Source organism: Haemaphysalis longicornis, unplaced genomic scaffold (genome assembly GCF_048455015.1).
Source record: "Haemaphysalis longicornis isolate Haplotype H1 unplaced genomic scaffold, Haemaphysalis longicornis Haplotype H1 scaffold_70, whole genome shotgun sequence".
In the NCBI taxonomy this organism is placed as follows: Eukaryota; Metazoa; Arthropoda; class Arachnida; order Ixodida; family Ixodidae; genus Haemaphysalis; species Haemaphysalis longicornis.
The window spans coordinates 156,141-173,736 of record NW_027526423.1 but is presented as its reverse complement, the minus strand read 5'-3'; the positions used below and the strand labels follow the sequence as shown (position 1 = coordinate 173,736).

General features: G+C 45.8%; 1 protein-coding gene and 1 long non-coding RNA gene across 2 annotated transcripts in view; both read left to right on the top strand.

The window, feature by feature from the left end:
• Positions 1-1,423, top strand: part of LOC144148003 (3-[(3aS,4S,7aS)-7a-methyl-1,5-dioxo-octahydro-1H-inden-4-yl]propanoyl:CoA ligase-like) — a 35,307-nt gene extending 33,884 nt beyond the window's left edge. The window contains exons 7-8 of the mRNA XM_077679605.1: positions 687-971; positions 1,316-1,423. Coding sequence (XP_077535731.1) covers positions 687-971; positions 1,316-1,423 — 393 coding nt within the window. The remainder of the gene's footprint in view (positions 1-686; positions 972-1,315) is intronic.
• A 6,779-nt stretch (positions 1,424-8,202) lies between these two features.
• On the top strand, positions 8,203-16,758 carry LOC144148006 (uncharacterized). The gene is made up of 3 exons (XR_013317947.1): positions 8,203-8,451; positions 11,079-11,155; positions 14,067-16,758. It is a non-coding gene; the product is annotated as an uncharacterized LOC144148006 (long non-coding RNA).
• The last annotated feature ends 838 nt before the right edge of the window (positions 16,759-17,596 follow it).

The following is a 17,596-nucleotide window of genomic DNA, read 5'->3' as shown; positions in this document are numbered from 1 at the left end:
TGTGGGTTTCTGAAGAAATTTCGGTTAAAGATCCTCATACCCTGTCTCATCATTCGAGGTTTGTGACGTCACAAGTCGTGGCACGGTAAAATGTAGCGATGCCTGTTTTGACAACTTTCGCATTTTCTGCGTTCGTCATTTTGGTAGTTTCCCACTATTTTCGCATTATCCGTGACTGTTATATTTGCATTCACGGGTTTTTAATATACTCCTAGAGATGAAGTTTTTTGCAGTAATTATTTGTACATGATGGTGTCGATTTGACAAACCCAGTATGGCTGCTATGATTAACCAAATTTATGAACGCATATATGCCTTTTTTATGTTTTCATCTTGTCTGCGTTGTGCACCACACAGTTCACACACACTGTGTTATCAAGGTTACCTGACTTAGATGTATTATCCAGAAATTTTTCCCTGTGTGTGTAAAAAGCCACCGTGAATATCGTGAATGGAAATTCAAAGTGCACTCATTGGTCAAATATTTATTATGCGTGGGACAGGAAAACTGGTATAAAATTGACTTAGTGCATTAGGCGTTACCACAAAATATTAAAGCTAATGTACCCGGCTTCAGGAGACGCTACTATGAAAATGTTTTTACAAAGCGAACCTAGTAAAGGTGACACAATTGTGCGAAATGTACATATTCTGGGCTGAAAGTTGTGCTTGTGGTCGTATTCAAGGTGACGGCGATATTTGGTTCGCCTTGGAAATTACGCTGCTTGCTCGACGAAATTGGGAACTCCGCATTTATTTTGGATGCTCTACGTAAAAGCACCACGAAGATACTCCTGACCGGCTGCCCGGCCCAGCAAGAGGTCGTACACGAACTGACTGAGACGTTTCGGTTAAAAGAGCTACGCTGCATTTATGGAATGACTGATGTGGGAGCCTTCCTCACAGTCCCTCCGAGTGGCGAAATATGCGGCACAGGAGTTGGATTCCCAGCTCCATTGTCAAAGATGAAGGTACGTTTAAACGCACGCTAACAAACGCAAGAAATCAATGCCAAGCAGTAAAGCTTATTTCTGGAATTTCGCATAGGTTTCATTTGAAGAGGGGATGATAACAACTTGCCATGTCTAAAATATTTGAATGAATAAGTTTCTCATGAATCAGATGTGGTGATTTGTACTGTCTGTGAACGTGAAGGCCAAATTATAGCGGAAATTTTTGCCATGTTGCAGTTGAACTTTCTGTCCAACTTTGTTGCTGCGCCCTTCGCCACCCTCCTCCGCCCCCATGCTTGCTTCGTTCGTTCGCTATCTCCGGGGGCTTCCTGCCCGCCCTACGCAGTACCTTCACCTCTCAGAGGAGCTTGTATTGGACGTGCGGCGTGGGCCTACCGTCCTCCTACGCTGCTGTCTACCTGTCCCGGCACATCCCCCAGCTCCCTGACAATAGCTCCTCTTTTCTCTAGCTCGCGGTTTGCAGTAACTCACAACGCATTCCATGAAACACGGAGACTTACGGGTTTAAGGCAGCCATTCAGTACTTTGAACGCGTCCCGAAAGTTAATGTAGTTTGCATTTAAAAAGCAGGCTTGTTTTCCCTACCGGGCAAAACTCATTGATAAAGAACAGCGCGGTCTCCCCAAACGCCTCCTATTGGTTGAGACATCAAAGAAAGCCTCGCCTTTGAGAAATCTTTAAATAACGGAAACCAATGAAACCTGGAGTCCTCCGCAATTTTTAAATACGGAGAATTTTGGGGTATCGACGTCCAAGTCTCGAATTCGGGCGGGTATTCTGTACAATAGATTATTCTAGGAAGATGCTTGAACTTCGGTCTTTGCGGTGCAGGTATATGCAGATTTTGAGATAATGCATGGATTACCGGCGCTGGAAGTCGAGGAATTGCAAAAAAGGGTCGCCAAAATTGGAACAAGATTGAAGGGCAGACGAGCCCTTAAAATTGCCTCGGGCATACAACGAAAACGTTTATTTCGCTGCAAAGAGTTTTTTTTCGAAAGGGCAGGCCATTTATTCGTTTACTACAGAGCAAACTATTCGAATCTTTGTGGAAGTAAAGTGAAATTTTCGAAACTTAGCCCTCATTTCCGCCTGCCGCTGGAGCTTATTTATACGTCATAGAGTGCTGTTGGGCGAGCTAGCAATACAAATGCTGTTTTATGTTATTTATATTGTTACGTGGCGGCAGGACAATGATGAGGCGAAATGGGCGACGATGAAGTGATGTATTTACAAGATGTTGCCGCAGAGCGATGCAATCTATTTACAAGCGGCCATGATTGCTCGGGCGAGCCGCATCCTCTTCGTCGTCTTCGGTGACGGGTTATGGTGCTATGGGGCGTTGTCCACGTAGGTGTTCCGTGACATCACCCCCCCGGCGGAGGACGACCGTCCCGGTCGAGGCCAGGGTAAAGACAGGGTGGCGAAGCGGATGAGCAAAGCGACGAGAACATGTACAATGATGTCCTTGCCGCCACTGATGATGGTGATGGTCGCGATGAGCACCGCCCCGGAACAGCTGGGACCACCGCCGACCCCACGAGGCAGCGTCCAAAGCTTTCGGAGAAGCGCCGGAGATCTGGGCGGGGGGACGTCGTCGGGTATACGTCTGGCCGTGGCTGGTCAGTTCGTCTGGTCTCAGCGGGGCATGGGCAGGGGACACGGGGCTGGGGAATATCGCGTCCGTGGCTCACCGGGGCTGGGGCGGGGCCGACGCTTTCCAGGAGCCAGGATGAGACTGCTTCATGAGCCGAGACGGGGTGAAGCTGGGGGCCGGGATGGGACTGAAACCCGCACCATCCACCAAAATGTTACGTGGCGGCAGGACAATGATGAGGCGAAATGGGCGACGATGAAGTGATGTATTTACAAGATGTTGCCGCAGAGCGATGCAATCTATTTACAAGCGGCCATGATTGCTCGGGCGAGCCGCATCCTCTTCGTCGTCTTCGGTGACGGGTTATGGTGCTATGGGGCGTTGTCCACGTAGGTGTTCCGTGACAATATACCATGGTTTTATTAGGGTGTTTATGTGCACTGCGCTACATACTGGAACACACGTTGTGTCCGAATTTATTGCGGCTCTTACGAGTACCGGGTCGTTTCTTAGTTTTGTGACATTCAAATTGGACGGTGGCATACTTTTTTTGCGCGTAATATTATCTAAAGAAGCAAAAAGAACGAGCATTTTTGTTATAATTCTAAATTTGATTGATGAGATGAGTTATATAATGAAATGATGAAATGAACGACGGTATGAGTTTTGTACTTGTGTAACCTATCAGTATCTGTTGTTCTGGGAGGCAATGTTCACGAGTTTTACACTACTTGAAAGGTTATTATAACAGAAACAGTGACATCGAAACTACTTGAAACACATAAAACTGCTCTAATTATAGTAGGAATATTGAATATTTTGGTTTCTTTAACATTTTTCTGAGACGGTGCGTACTGCGTCGTGAACCAAGAACAAACGTTTGAACAGTGGTGTTATAGTTTATAGAAACTCTGCACGAAAGGCTGCTGTCATGTTTATTCTGAGGGAACTATGTTTTGCCGTTTTGCCTGCCTAGCGGTTATTTACTTCTCCTAATGTATCTGCGTGCATAGTAGATGAAAAAAAGCAACGTTTGTGCCTAAGCTAGAAAGCACCTAAGTTTTTTTCAAGCTCGCGATTTGGCAGGATGAAGCAATGTGCTAGTTCAGACAGATAAATGTAGAAACCTCTGTATGGTGAACAATGCACTTTGATTGTTTTTGAGAAAAAACATTTTTCTGTAACGACAGCACAATCAATTTTTTTTTAATCTACAGCTTTTGCATAAAAAACGCCGATTGCAGTAGCAAACAAGGGTTTGAAACTACACATGGCTACGTAAAAAACGACAACCTTATGCACCAGAGCAGAAACTTTAACCATTCTGCCATTTGTTTAAAGATAGTTGATCCGGACACCAAGAATGTTTTGGCGCCCACAGAAGTCGGGGAGGTACTTTTTTATATTGACTATCTGGAATCTGACCGCTACGGTGACGTCCAAAGCCCTGATGATTTCTTTATTGACCATGAAGGCTGGATTCATACAGGTGAGCTCGTGTGATTTGCAAGGACGAAAATGACGTTTTTCCGAAGAATTCTGGTTAAAAACGGTAATTTACAAAAAATTGCATTTTAAATCTTGCTGGAAGCTTAAAATCTTTTCCGAAAGAACATTTATGACGCGCTGGCGATTTAACTATCAACCGCAGTCTTAGTTGCGAACAAATGTACAACCCATTGAGTGGCGCTAGATAATAAAATGTTCCGTTCTACAACGCTATTCATTATTCGTTACGTGAAGAAGACAGATTGCCAGAATTCCTCCCGCCCCTAATGCATAAACTTGCTTGGCCCACTTCAGTAACGCAGGACCTCACCCCCGGAAATAGTAGATGGTGCTTTGGTGCGCAGACTCCAAACGCTACTTTTTAGCTTTTTTTGTCATCCAAACGTCCCTGCACATACCGACAGGTCTTAATTTATATTGAGATGCGGTAACCTTGAAGGGGCCTACCGAGGAACTGGAGCAATGCTTTTTCTCTTTTTTTTTTTGCGTGGAAGCACCGGTATACCTATTGTCATTCCCATCGCACTGCAGAAATTTTTAACCGCGTCTTTATCACTGAAATAGAGTTATGTTAGTTTCCCCTTTGCTTTGGTAGGTAGTTACTTTAAGCGAAGGCTAGATGGGCTGAGTTCCGTGTATGGAATTTGCGAACAAACGCTCCCGAGGGTGCACGTGTGTTAAAAGCGTCAGCCCTTTCAAAGTGGGAGGCATCGAAAAAGGACCGTTCCTGTGTGGGTCCGTTCATGTTTTAAACTGCCTATCATTTTGATGGTGACCGCAGAGTCATTGAACACATGAGGATGCTCGTCTTCCTAACGAAAGGAGCTCCGGGCTCGGACTGCTCAGGCTGCACACGCCCCGAAGAAGTAGTAAAAAAAATTCTTTTATTGATGCTACTTAACGTATAGAATGAAGTAGCCCGAGCGAGAATTGGAGAGAGGCCAAGATTCGGGGGCATTATTTTTCGGCTTGTACGAAAACGCTTTGCGGTAACGGAAATTTACCGTGAATGCTCAGCAGGAAACGGCTGTAACTCTGCGTCTTCCTTATGGATGAGCGCCGTCAACGCAATGCAGAAATAGAACTCCGCACACCTCTCTATTGAACTCTGCGTAACCTCTGTAATACGCATAAAGGCTTCGCTGGTCATCCACAAGGGCGCGACGGCTCATAATTTCCTATACTGGCACTCAAATGCGGTTCTCTTGTAACTGATAGTGACCTGGTCAGCATTGATGGTAGTGTTTGAGGGTGCAAGATAGAGATAAGGATCTTAAGGGCGTGTTCTCACAAAATTATCCAGCTTGAGCGAAAAGATTGAATGACGGTTGAGAATAAACCACGTAGGCAATGGTAAATATAATAAAAACAGTGGATTAAAAAAAACGTAGAATGTTTCCTGTGAGACATGTCCGATAATGTATAGAGACTGACAGTCAGGTCAATGTAACAGATCACTGTGCATAGCAGGACGGCTAGAAGAAATGCCAACTCATTATCTGACAATTTTCACTGGAAACTTTCTGCGTTTCTTCCTTTGCACGCATGAAGCAAGTCATCATATCCCCAATAGTACTGAAGAGCTACTTATGAAGATTTATGATGCATGTACATCAGTAATATTTGGCAAGGTTTGTTGTGTCGCCATCCAGTCTATTGATTGGGCGCCCCAATCGAGAGTGTTTAAAATCGTTTGAGGCGTTTAAAAGCTTTTCTTTCGGGTTTCGTTTCTAGGAACTGTAAAGATGACATGGAACATAGCTTCAGTCGGCGGATATGTGGCAGAATAGTCGATATGTCAAGTTGCCACAAAGTTTATGTAAATGCGTTAGGTCTTCGGTTACCACAAAGATAATGGGCAGCGCCTTAAGGCCTTCTGTCGCTCAGGGACTGCTGATCTTGGGTATATCACCGCGTGGGCTATACATTCTTGACCATGTCGCAAAACGCTAGCGCGAGGTGGAGCTCGACTGGAGCTCGGTCTCGTCGAGGTATGTGTTGCCACATTTGAAAAAAATGTTAGGATTTCCGGGCGCCCCTTTCTTAATAAAACACGGAGTCCTGGTTCGCCTAATGTTTTCCACTTTCACCAATTTATAACCTCCGGTCCGGTGTTTATTATCCGAAGCAAAGGCAGCATTTTTGGTACGCTATTACACACATAGCGTACTCAAAGAGGGCGTAATTAAAACGAGTAAATGCCGATTTCAGTTTTATGGGTGTCTGAGCCTGTTTGGTCAACAGTACCCCAATGCGACCGCCCATTTATTGACGGAAACAACTTCTCTCCAGATTTAACAGCGGCTGACGCTATATAGAACATAGCAAATGTTAGAACCAAGAGACGACTGTCGCGGAACGAGCGTTAGCATATAGTCACTAAAAATTTGGCTAGTCTGCCGTCCGGGCCAGTTTTGCATTACAATGGTGTGTCGCCAACAGGAGTGACCGCGCGCGAAAAATACCTCCGTGGTTTACCAGGGCGCCCTCTCAAAGCGCCATGCAACGCACTCGCCGCGCTTGCTCTTAATTGCTGTTAAATTGCTGCTAAAATAACTTTCTATTAGAACTTGCTTGTTTCCTTACTTTTTCTTCCCTGAATTGTTTTTTATCAATTAAAAGTGAAAGATTACCGTCGACTGTTTCCACGCCGCGTTCAGCTGTCGTCGTCTGCACTCTGGGGTGAGAAAACGAAGAGGGGCGTACACAGTATACTGTTCGCACTTTAAACATTGCTTAATACAGTTATTCAGACTCGAAAAAAGATGCAAAGAAATAATGTTGCTAGGAGAAGGTATCAAAACGACTATTTGGTTTTTAGAAAAAATTCCCAGTAGCAAAACGGGCAGTTTACTGAAAAGGCGCTGCAGTCGACCGGTGTGCTGTCTTCCCGGGGTTTTCATCGCCAAAAATGCACCGCCTGAGGCCTCAAACGGCAGGCTAGTCAAATTTCCAAGGACTATGGTCAGAGGGCGGGCGAAGAGGCGGGCACCTACTGTGTGCAGTGATTTGCGACGGTGTGGAGAGGAAGTCATGTCCTTTCCGCGCTCCCAGGCTGCAGCGTGGTAGTGTCGGATAGTGGACTGTAAAAACGTGCGCTGAATGCACTGTTCGTGAGAACAGTGATCACGCAGCAAGGCTTGATCCTTCACAGAAAGCTGTAAGAAAGAACGCGAGTGATTCCGTATGTCAATGTAGAAACTCGGATGGTAACATGAAGAGCCATAAACTTGCTGAAGTTCTTCTTAAAAAATAAGAGGTGAACCTTCGCCCTGTGGTAGCAGTTATATAGGAAACGGGTACTTCGCGGCCTAATAAAAAAGGCCGTCTGTTTTGTGAACATCGTTACCTGTCGAACGGCGTAGTGAGCTGCGAACTGCTCAATCAATAAAATAAAGGAAATATTTTTTACATATATTCAGTCAAACCCGCTTATAACGAAATCTAAAGTGTCTCAAGAAGTGGTCGTTATATCAGTAGTTCGTCGTATTTGGACTGGCCCTTGAAAACGTGCGCAAATTAGCGAACATGTCGAACATACCGCTTCATGAAGGGACGCCCGATTCTTGCTTACGAACGAACTAAACTGTGTTTGTGTCCAACCTGCCGCTACCTGCACAATGCCCGGGAAGAAATTCTTTCGGACGCCTTCAGAATCTCCACTCGCCGTAATGGCTTCGATAGCTATCAGCCGCGGCAGGCTGAGCAGGCTGAGCTGAGTGGCGTCGCTGCGGCCGAAGAAGAGCGAAGTTTGACAGTTTGAATATCATCACGATTCCTTATCAGCATCTGTGCAAGCGGGGTGTCGGCCAACCGCGATCTCTATACTCGGTTACAACTCAAGAACGGCACCACCTCACGTAGTGTATCACTCCGCCAAAGCGCCGGACCCGTGACGTTACACTCTAAGAAAAAAGGTGGTCAAAAGAGAGTCCCCGGCGCCGCGACTACCTTTAACGCTTGGTGAGTCAAACGGGAGTCACAGAACATAGTCATAATTTTGGCGACTCTTCTTTGACTCGGGTTGGGGCGCAACTTTGCGGGAGAGGGGAACAGATACGAGGAGCATAGAAAACAAAAAAAAAAGATGCCGCTCTGATTGGTCGCCGCAGATGTGACGTCAGGCGTTTCCCGCGAGCAGGCGAGCAGGCGCCGCGGAGTGGAAATTTTTGAACTGCCGGCGTGCTCCGCCGGGAGGGGCGTTCTTTGTGTTGTGGCCGTTAGGGTAGTTTTCGTAACTACGTGGTCTCGCTGGTCAGTGTCGTGACAATTTTACAGTGCTTTTGCCGTGCTCCACGTGAGGACAGCGTCCATGATATGGGAAGATATACGGACGGAGCTGCGGCAACACAGAAACTGCATCTGATAGAGGTAAGTGAAGTATTCACCGCGGCGAGAGATTTTCCCTCGTGAAAATACTTCGTGCACTCTGCGAATAACGCTCAATTGTGTAATATGCTGCTTGAATACTATGCGGACAGTCGTGGCAGAAGCGTCTAACCGCATGTCTGCGTGAGTGGCAGGTTTTTCGACGGCCTGAGTATGCGAACAGGGCAGCATGACCGTTGGCGCTAGCCGCCGCCGATGGCTCACCGCCGACGAAACGGCGACCTTGAACACGATGGCCGCTCCACGGTCTAGGCGCAGTGAAAGTTTGTTTTACTTCTTCTGGCGCTTTTATTTGACCCTGAACACGGAACGCTGAGTGCGCTTTGATGAATTTGGCTCAGGCTGACAGAGGGGCGAAATGTCAACATGAAAAGAAACGAGTAGGTGTTCGACAGCGGCTTATTTCGGCGCCGAGCAGCAGTCACTTCGTACAAATGCGGGACGCGTATGTATTGGTAGAATATAATTTTGCGCTAACAGTAATGAACAATTCAAATACGAACCGCGGAGCGCACGGCCGAAGATCCCGGTGCCGTCACCTGGCAGCGGCCGAGGAAAACGTACAGACATGCGTAGTTGAGATGTCGGGAGCGAGGCTGCGTGTCCCACTGCGATATGTTGCTGTCTGCTCGCTCGCATGTTTGCTTTGTCGCCATGCCGCCAGAGCGCTGACAACAATTGTTAGTGATCCGGCGCGAGATTGTATGGTATCTACGGCCACTGTGTGCTCGGCTCACAGGAGCGCCTGCTCCCCCTGTGTGCTGGCGTCACATTGCCGACATAGCTTTGCATGTAGGGTGCAGTAACTTGAGCAAATAACGATGGACACCTGGGTCGCGCCCAAACCATGCTCAGTACTGCCCGCTCCGCAGATTTTACTAGCACTAATGGGCCTGCCCTCCTCCCCTCCCCCAGCCCTCACTCTCACTATAATGTTTGTGAAGGTGAACTAGTGTTAAATAAGTTCCCTTTGATAACGGTTGAAGGTGTATCAACTGTTCCATTGCAGTGGCCATCAACCAAAGGAAACGCCGGGTACCTCGAGGAAGCTTGATTGATTGAAGGGTTTAACGCACCAACGCAACGCAGGCAATGAGGAACGCTGTAGTGGAGGGTTCCGGGTTAATTTTGACCATCTGGGGATCTTTAACGTGCGCCGAAATCCTGTATACTCGGACCTCGAGGAAGCTGGCGTAGCTTTGGGGTTAAATGGTACGGCGAGGCATAGTGAAATGCGGTTTTTATTTTTCAGGTTATCATGTCTGAATACCGCGTCGGTAAACTTACGGTGGCTGGTGCTAGAGGAATATAGGAGGTGCGCAGAACGCTTTTAATGCTACTCCATCGCAGAGATGTGCTCGTTATGAGACCATTTCTATGTTTTGCTCGCAAGCCTGGTCTCGCCTGCTCCAGCAACGCGTAGATGTTTTGTTTTTTGTATAAACATGAAATTGCGCACCATCCTGCTGCAGCTTGCGCACCGTAAGCGTTTTGTTCATAGGCCGCCGGTCTAACGAAAGGTATATTAGCATTGTGTGGGCTTTGGAGTGAACTATTATTATGCGTTAGGGTGGCGCAGGAGCGTTTGCAAGGCCACATTCGGGAGCATAAGGCGGGGAATATCGGACCTTAACAAGCACACGTACGTGGAAATCAGGCACAAGGAAGCAGGCAAGGAAATTTGTGTGCACGCCATGTCCGGCTATACCTAAGTATACTGAGCGTTATCTTGCAGTAGATGACAATTTCTTTGTAGTACTATAGCTCCACACCGCTTTTGACTCTATTATTGTCTGCTTCACGGCGAATTGCAAATTCGGCCGCTTCGCGCTAGCTGAGCCGTCAAATAAACGTTTCTAGCGCTAGCCAGCACATCTACACTTCGGAAAAAAAGTCTATAAAGCGCGAGCGGTACAAACTCAAAGAACGAAAAAAAAAAAACCTGGTGGACAGGCCACGATAATTTTAATCATGGGGGTGCGACAACTCGCCTTAGACGGCGCAGGTGCGTTACGATAGAGAGGGAGAGCGAGGAGGGAAGGAGCCGCCAACTGCCGATGAGCGGCCGGGATAAATGTGCCGGCAGTATTTCTCTTTCGCCTTGAGGAAAAGCCAACTAGGTGGGGGGGGGGGGGGGGGGGGGGGGGGGGCATTCTTGCGTCATTTGCCGTTCGATATAGCGGGTTTCGCTTGTATTTTCATACGATATAGACGTAATTTTTGCTGTATGTTTCACTGCAATTATACTGTTACCGGGAGGAGTTCGACATACTGGATAAATCGATGCAAATGGTTTCCATCAGTTGGGTTCGGCTGTGCAACTTTAGTTTGTTCTCTTTACAGATGCAAAAGGCGTCAGCGCTGCTGTTTGGTTGCCCTATTTGGCGAAGGAAAGAGAGGATGACATCTTCACGATACTGGTGAGAACATTGGCCGTTCGATATAGCTGGTTTCGCTTGTATTTTCATACGATATAGACGTAATTTTTGCTATATGTTTCACTGCAATTATACTGTTACCGGAAGGAGTTCGACATACTGGATAAATCGATGCAAATGATTTCCATCAGTTGGGTTCGGCTGTGCAACTTTAGTTTGTTCTCTTTACAGATGCAAAAGGTGTCAGCGCTGCTGTTTGGTTGCCCTATTTGGCGAAGGAAAGAGAGGATGACATCTTCACGATACTGGTGAGAACAGTGAGCTTAATTTGCGAATTAGATGGCAACATTAGCAAAGGGCTCTTGGCTTGAGTTGCCCTCGGCATTAAAAATATTAGGGTGTACCCAATCTTAAACTAAAAGAAATGATTACATGTAAGAGACAGCAGCTGGGAAAAAAATGTTGCTCTTTAAAAGGCTGGCTGACGTGTTTAGGCTTAACGTTCATGGTTACTTTGACCAGAGGTAGCGAAATAGCCCTGACCCTGTTCTTTTTTTGCTTTCCTAAAGGTGAAGTGCACTCAAAATTTCGGTTTCTTGATAACCTCAATTTTGTAACTTACCATAAAGAGAAGCCTTAAGGGGAGCTCCAGACCCTGGGAAGGAACCAGTGTGTTTAAGATATCAGCCAGCAAAGTCAAGCTTTCGAAAGATCCACAGTGGGGTAGTTGCTAGTGTTTTTTAACATCTTGAAGTAGCACAGACTAGATACAGACATGTGAAGTCGAAAATGGACAAACAGCGCTTTGTAAATGGTTCGGCGCAACATGGTATTTACTGTGTAACTTGTCCTCATGTAATTTGTGAGTGCGTGACCTAAGCACCTATTCCAGGAAAAAAAATTTACTTCCACAATATGTGCCCTCCAAAAACGTTTTGCTGTGTTAGCTGTGTACACACACAGCCATGGGATAAAGCTGAACATAGCAAAAGTGCGAGAAGAATGCAAATGCAGTGGGTGAAGCAGGGCATTTTCTGAAGCAGGACATTTGCTAAATAGGTTATTCGTGAACAAAGAAGCAACGAATGTAGATGGAAGGGTCGGCGGTAGCTCAGCGCTTTTTCGGTCTCTTCGGTTATTTTGATCTTATCACCAAGCGTTAGTGGCATTTGTGGCATTTGTTTGTTGTGCTCAGCCAGAAAAATAAAAATTGACCTTGTGGCTCTGAGCACCCTTCACCGATTGTGAACAAAAAAACAGGCACGACCGGCTGCAGTCGCGATTGCTTGAGATAATGCCTTGAGCATACTGGGGTAGTAAAGAAACGAGTAGAAAAAGAGTAGTGCCTCAAAGAGACAAGCCGGGAGATAGCGCAATGTTAAAGGAAAGGCTGTGGCTAGCGTTCCGTCCGGACGGAACGATATACAAGTGCTAAAATTCCATCCAGACGGAGAGCGCTATCCTTCTGTCCAGACGGAATACAACTGAGAGCTTAGCGTTCCGTCCAGATGGAGCCGGCATACAGTTTGTACAGTTCCGTCCAGGCGAAAGTAAAACCGGCTGAGTAGACGCGACCTCGAGTATTCATATTTGGTGTAGGGGTTGCGCCTCGGATAATGGCACGATCGTACCAGGTTGGATTCCCCCCGGACATTTTTTTTTTTTTGCGTGGTTGGGCCAGTGTTTTGTAACAGCTAACTTAGCGCCCAATTTACAATTGATGTGGTGAGAGCGGTCGGTCTTCACTTTGTACTCAACAGTACTCAACAGAGCCAAGACCGGCGTAGCCATCGCTAGATACGCCCGATCTCCTGTAATTATTACCAGTGATTAATTAACAGTGATTCAGGCTAGTCAGTGAGTGGAAGCGGTTTGGCCGGTTGGTTAAAGATAAAAAAGACTGCTCTCAACGCGAGTTATGTTTCCTCTGGACAGAACTTTAGTGACAGTTGCCATTCCGTCTGGACGGAACGCGAAGAGAAAAGTGTCGAGTTCCGTCCAGACGGAAAGGGTCACTAAAGTTCCGTCCTAAGGAAACACAACCCGCGTTGAGAGCAGTCTTTTTTTTATTTACACCCAACCTGCCAAATCGCTTCCGCTCACTGACTAGACAGAGTCACTGTTAATTATTACGCGAAGAGAAAAGTGTCGAGTTCCGTGCAGACGGTAAGGCAGCTGTCACTAAAGTTCCGTCCAGAGGAAACACAGCTCACGTTGAGAGCAGTCTTTTTTTTTTTTCTTCTTACACAACAGGCCAAACCGCTTCCGCTCACTGACTAGCCAGAATCAATGTTTATTATTAGTCATTATTAGTAATCACAGATGATCGTACTAACTCTATCTCAATCCGAACGGATCTCCAAGCCGCTACCCGCCACCCGCTTCACAATATTTCAGCGACAGCAGTCGGTATTGATTTTTACCCAACCGGCCAAACCGCTACCACTCACTGAGACTAGCCTGAGTCCCTAGCTGTTAATTAATCACTGGTAATAATTACAGGAGATCGAGCGTAACTAGCGATGGCTACGTCGTCCTTGGCTCTGTTGAGTACGAAATTTAAACCGACTTGGCGCAAAGTTAGCTGTTACAAGACGCTGGCACAACCATGCAAAAAAAAAGCAGGATCCAGGAGAATCGAACCCGGCACGATTGCGCCATTATCCGAGGCGCAACCACTACACCCAATATGAATACTCAAGATGGCGTCTAATCAGCCGGTTTTGCTTTCGTCTGGACGGAACTGTACAAATTTCACGCCGGCTCCGTCTGGACGGAACGCTACGCTCTCAGTTGTATTCCGTCTGGACGGAACGCTAGCCACAGCCTAAAGGAAAATGTGGCAAAAAAGCGGCATGAAAGGTGGGAAGTATGCAGGTTTTTTAACCGCAATAGGGGTGTCAGGTTGCGAGTCGTGCATCACATGAAGCTAGCTGCGTGTACTTGTGCGTTATACAACCGGTGTATTTAATGCGTAGGTTCCAGGGGCAGGTTGCTGCGACCCCAATGATTAATCATATGAAGGGGGTCTTCGCATAACCGGAGGGTGTACTATAACTGAGCTTGCCCTGTAACTTATCATCGCAGGTATTTTCTTTTTCAGTCCACGTGGCATAGTAAAGACAGTCAGAGTAATAATTTATACATATTGATGACTGTTCACATAAAGAACTTTTTTTACAGCAAATAATTTCAGCATTATTTGTCTTTTTTTTACAGGACCGAAATACTGCATCCTCGTACCCGACTCTGCTGTACACGGGGAGCAGCCCACTCGGGTCCGACTCAATTAAGATGGTGTGCGAACATGTATCCGTTAACGTCTTTGACTTCACGTCAGGAATCGCTCTTGTATGTGCCATGTACTGGGCATACAACCTGCAGTACGTGAAGTCTGCAAAGCAGACCTTTACAGTTTCGGAGGAACTGATGGTGGTGCAAACGGGCGCATGCTTGAGCATCTTAATGCCGGCGACAAAGGTAGTCACTACCTTGAGAGCTCGTGCAGGGAAAGCCAGGGAATAAATACATTGTCCAGCGACAGCAGATCACCTGGTGGGTGTTGGAACATATAGCCTCCGAGTAAATTTCTGTGTTCCAAAATGAACAAAATATTCTCAGGAAAATTATAACAATCATCAATTCATAATTCTTTAACACCCTTTTTTAATGTTCATTTGCATTGCGTATGAGTGGTCAAAGTGGCCTTATTATAAAGCCGAACCTAGTTGTATGCATTAACGGCCGCGGCGGCCGCTTTTCTGATGGAGGCGAAAAGCAAAAACGCCCGTGTGTACGAGATTTCGGCGCACGATAAAGATCCCCAGGTAGTCAAAATTAATCCGGAGCCCTCCACTACGGCGCGCCTCATCGCCTGCGTTGCGTCGGCGCGTTAAATCCTACAACCATCATCATCATCGGCTGTATGCATTAAATAGGAATGTGTTCAAGATTACAATTTTATTAAGCAATAACACTCTCCCGAACTCTGCTTTGTGTATTTTATTGTCCTGTTTTCAATTTGCGAGTTGTATTGTTCTAGAATTTTTTAACTTCAGTTGTCTAAAGTGACATTTTCAAATATTTGTTATAATGTGGTTTTAAAAAAATTGTGTTTTCATATTCACTTGACATTTTGTTAAGTTGTGAGCCAGCAGCTGATGGCTGATCACTGTTGTATGGTTGTGTTTTGTATATGTGAGCTCAAGTGTTGCTTGACCCGTTGAATGTTACAATTTGTTATTTGAGACACGAATGTTGTCTAAGGTGATAAGTTTGAATCTTGTATTTTTCACGTTTCTTCTATTCATGTATATGTTGTCTAAGACGAACTCGTGATTTTTATTTCTTGTAACATTTTTTCTATAAATGTGGTTTTAAGAAAATTTGTGTTTTCATATTTACTTATCATTTTGTTAAGTTATTGAGCGAGCAGCTGGTGGCTGATCACTGTTGTAGGGTTGTGTTTTGTATATGTGAACTCAGTGTTGCTTGTCCCGTTCGATGTAACAAGTTTTTGTTATGTGAGACACAAATGTTGTCTAGGGTGATAATTTTGAATCTTGTATTTCTCACGTTTCTTATAGTCGACTATATGTTGTCTAAGACAAAAACTCGTCATTTTTATTTTGTATCAATTTTTTCTAGTCATTGAGCCAATGCATAATTTAAAATTTAAAACGGTTGTAGGCTTTATTTCAATAAAATAGTTGTGTTGGTACTTTGCATTGATGTTTCTTGCATGTATGCATGGCTGTCCTTATAGGGTCATAATAGTATCTGTATGGTATTTTTTACCCTATCGACTCTGAAGGGATTCTGTTTGCTCGAGTCGGAAAATAGTCGACTGGACTTTTTCTTTGCAGATTTTCAGTGTCGGTGACGGTGCTGCAGAGTCCTGCATGCCCTATCTCAGGGGTCACGGGATTCCCTTTCAGCAGGTCAGGGCGACTTGGCTGGGTTCATGTAGTAGCCAAAGTAGCCAAGCGGGCTCTCTGTAGCCAAACGGAGAGTCTGAGTGACTACTTTTACTAGTCGCAAAGTAGTCATGAAGACTCCCTTCGTTTGAAAATTAGGAGTCGAGGTGACTTCCCTTACAGAGTCCTGCATACGCTTTTTTGACTCGGTCTAACAGAGTCACAAGACTCTTTTCCAAACAGAGTCAGGACGACTCTCATTGCTGGGCCATAACGTAGTCAAGCAGACTCTTTTTGTTTACTATTTCGGAGTCACCGTGACTAATTATCAGGAGTCCTGCAGACTCACTTTTGACTCTTCGTCATGACTCCCTCCCTAAGAGTCCCAGGACTCTGTTTGAAAGAGAGTCTGGTGACCCTCCCCACAAGAGTCCAAAGGTAGTCAATTCTGTAGCAAGCCAATGACTCTGTAAAATGAGTCAATACTGACTACCATTTTTCTTAGAGTGTAGTGCGCGCGCGTTTTGAAAGGGGTTTGCTATGAATGCGTGATATCGTCTGCCTTGTCTCACGCAGTTTGTTTGTCGTCACTGGAGTCGTTTATAAGCATATTCAGTCCAAAAAATCACGGGAACGGCCCACGCCATGTTCAAAATATTCCCAGTAACGCCCTACTTGCGCCGCGCGGAGAAACATCCGGCTACGGTGATAAGTAGAGACCGGATTTTAGGCAAATGCCTATTTCTTTCCTTGCGTTCCTATCGCCCAATTTCGACATATGAGCATGAATTGGAGGTCAAGGAAGGCTTTTATGGTGGTTTTATAGTGCCTATAAATGCCTATTTTGGGTGTTGGTGCCTAAACTCCGATAAATGCCTATAAATGCCTTTTTTCTCAAATTGGCGCCTAAATCAGCACTATGTAGCATCAAGTTTCGCTTTCGAGTTGCAATTTGATACCTTTATTCATTCTACATGGAAATATTTACTGTTCTGAATTCTATGGGTTTGAACCTGGTCCTCTTTTTAACACTCCCCCCCCCCCCCCCTCCCTTTGCGCCGGTGCAACCGGAGCGGCGGCTTCTGCATGCTTTGCGGGTGGCTTTCCCGCAGGACTTGGCGGTGGACGCACAACTCTACTCCCCAGGGGATATATGATACCGTCAGGGGCAAAGAAAGTGATGGGGAAAAATTACGCCCACCTCCCCTCGCGGGAACCCTAGTGTGATGAAACGCATCTGGGTGATTCCATTGGTGTTTCCGTTGGGTTGATTCTCTAAAGGAACCGTAGCATCAAGCAATCGTCGAGTACTGCGAGAGAGTGCAAACGGAGCACTGACGACCGTCGACTGAGACCGCGCTCGCTATCGGAGAGAGGAGAGACGCACCTGTGCCGACGCTTGCGCTTTTATAAATCAGTATTACCATATTTCAAGTATTGTTTCTCCTGTCTGTTTCACAATATGCGACGCTTGAGTGACTATCGCATCTGAACATGTATGTAAGCAATGCGCTTGTGAAATTAAGCCAATTGATCGCCATTAGCCCAGAGGTAGTACGGGGCGATTACACGCCTAAGGTCAATGTATAGAACTTGTTATGAGAGAAAAATAAAGAATTGAATTGAATTGACCTGTTACTGCCATTGTGGCCTCATAGCAATGACATTTTTGGATTTCCTGTCTTGCTTACAGTTCGCTCACGTCTTCACTTGAAATTATTAGCATTTATCTAAAAATTTATTGCGCCTATTTTATTCTTTTTAGTGCCTAAAACGTTGTTTTTGCCGCCTATTTTTGGCGCCTAAAACGCGCTTCTTTAGTGCCTAAAAATC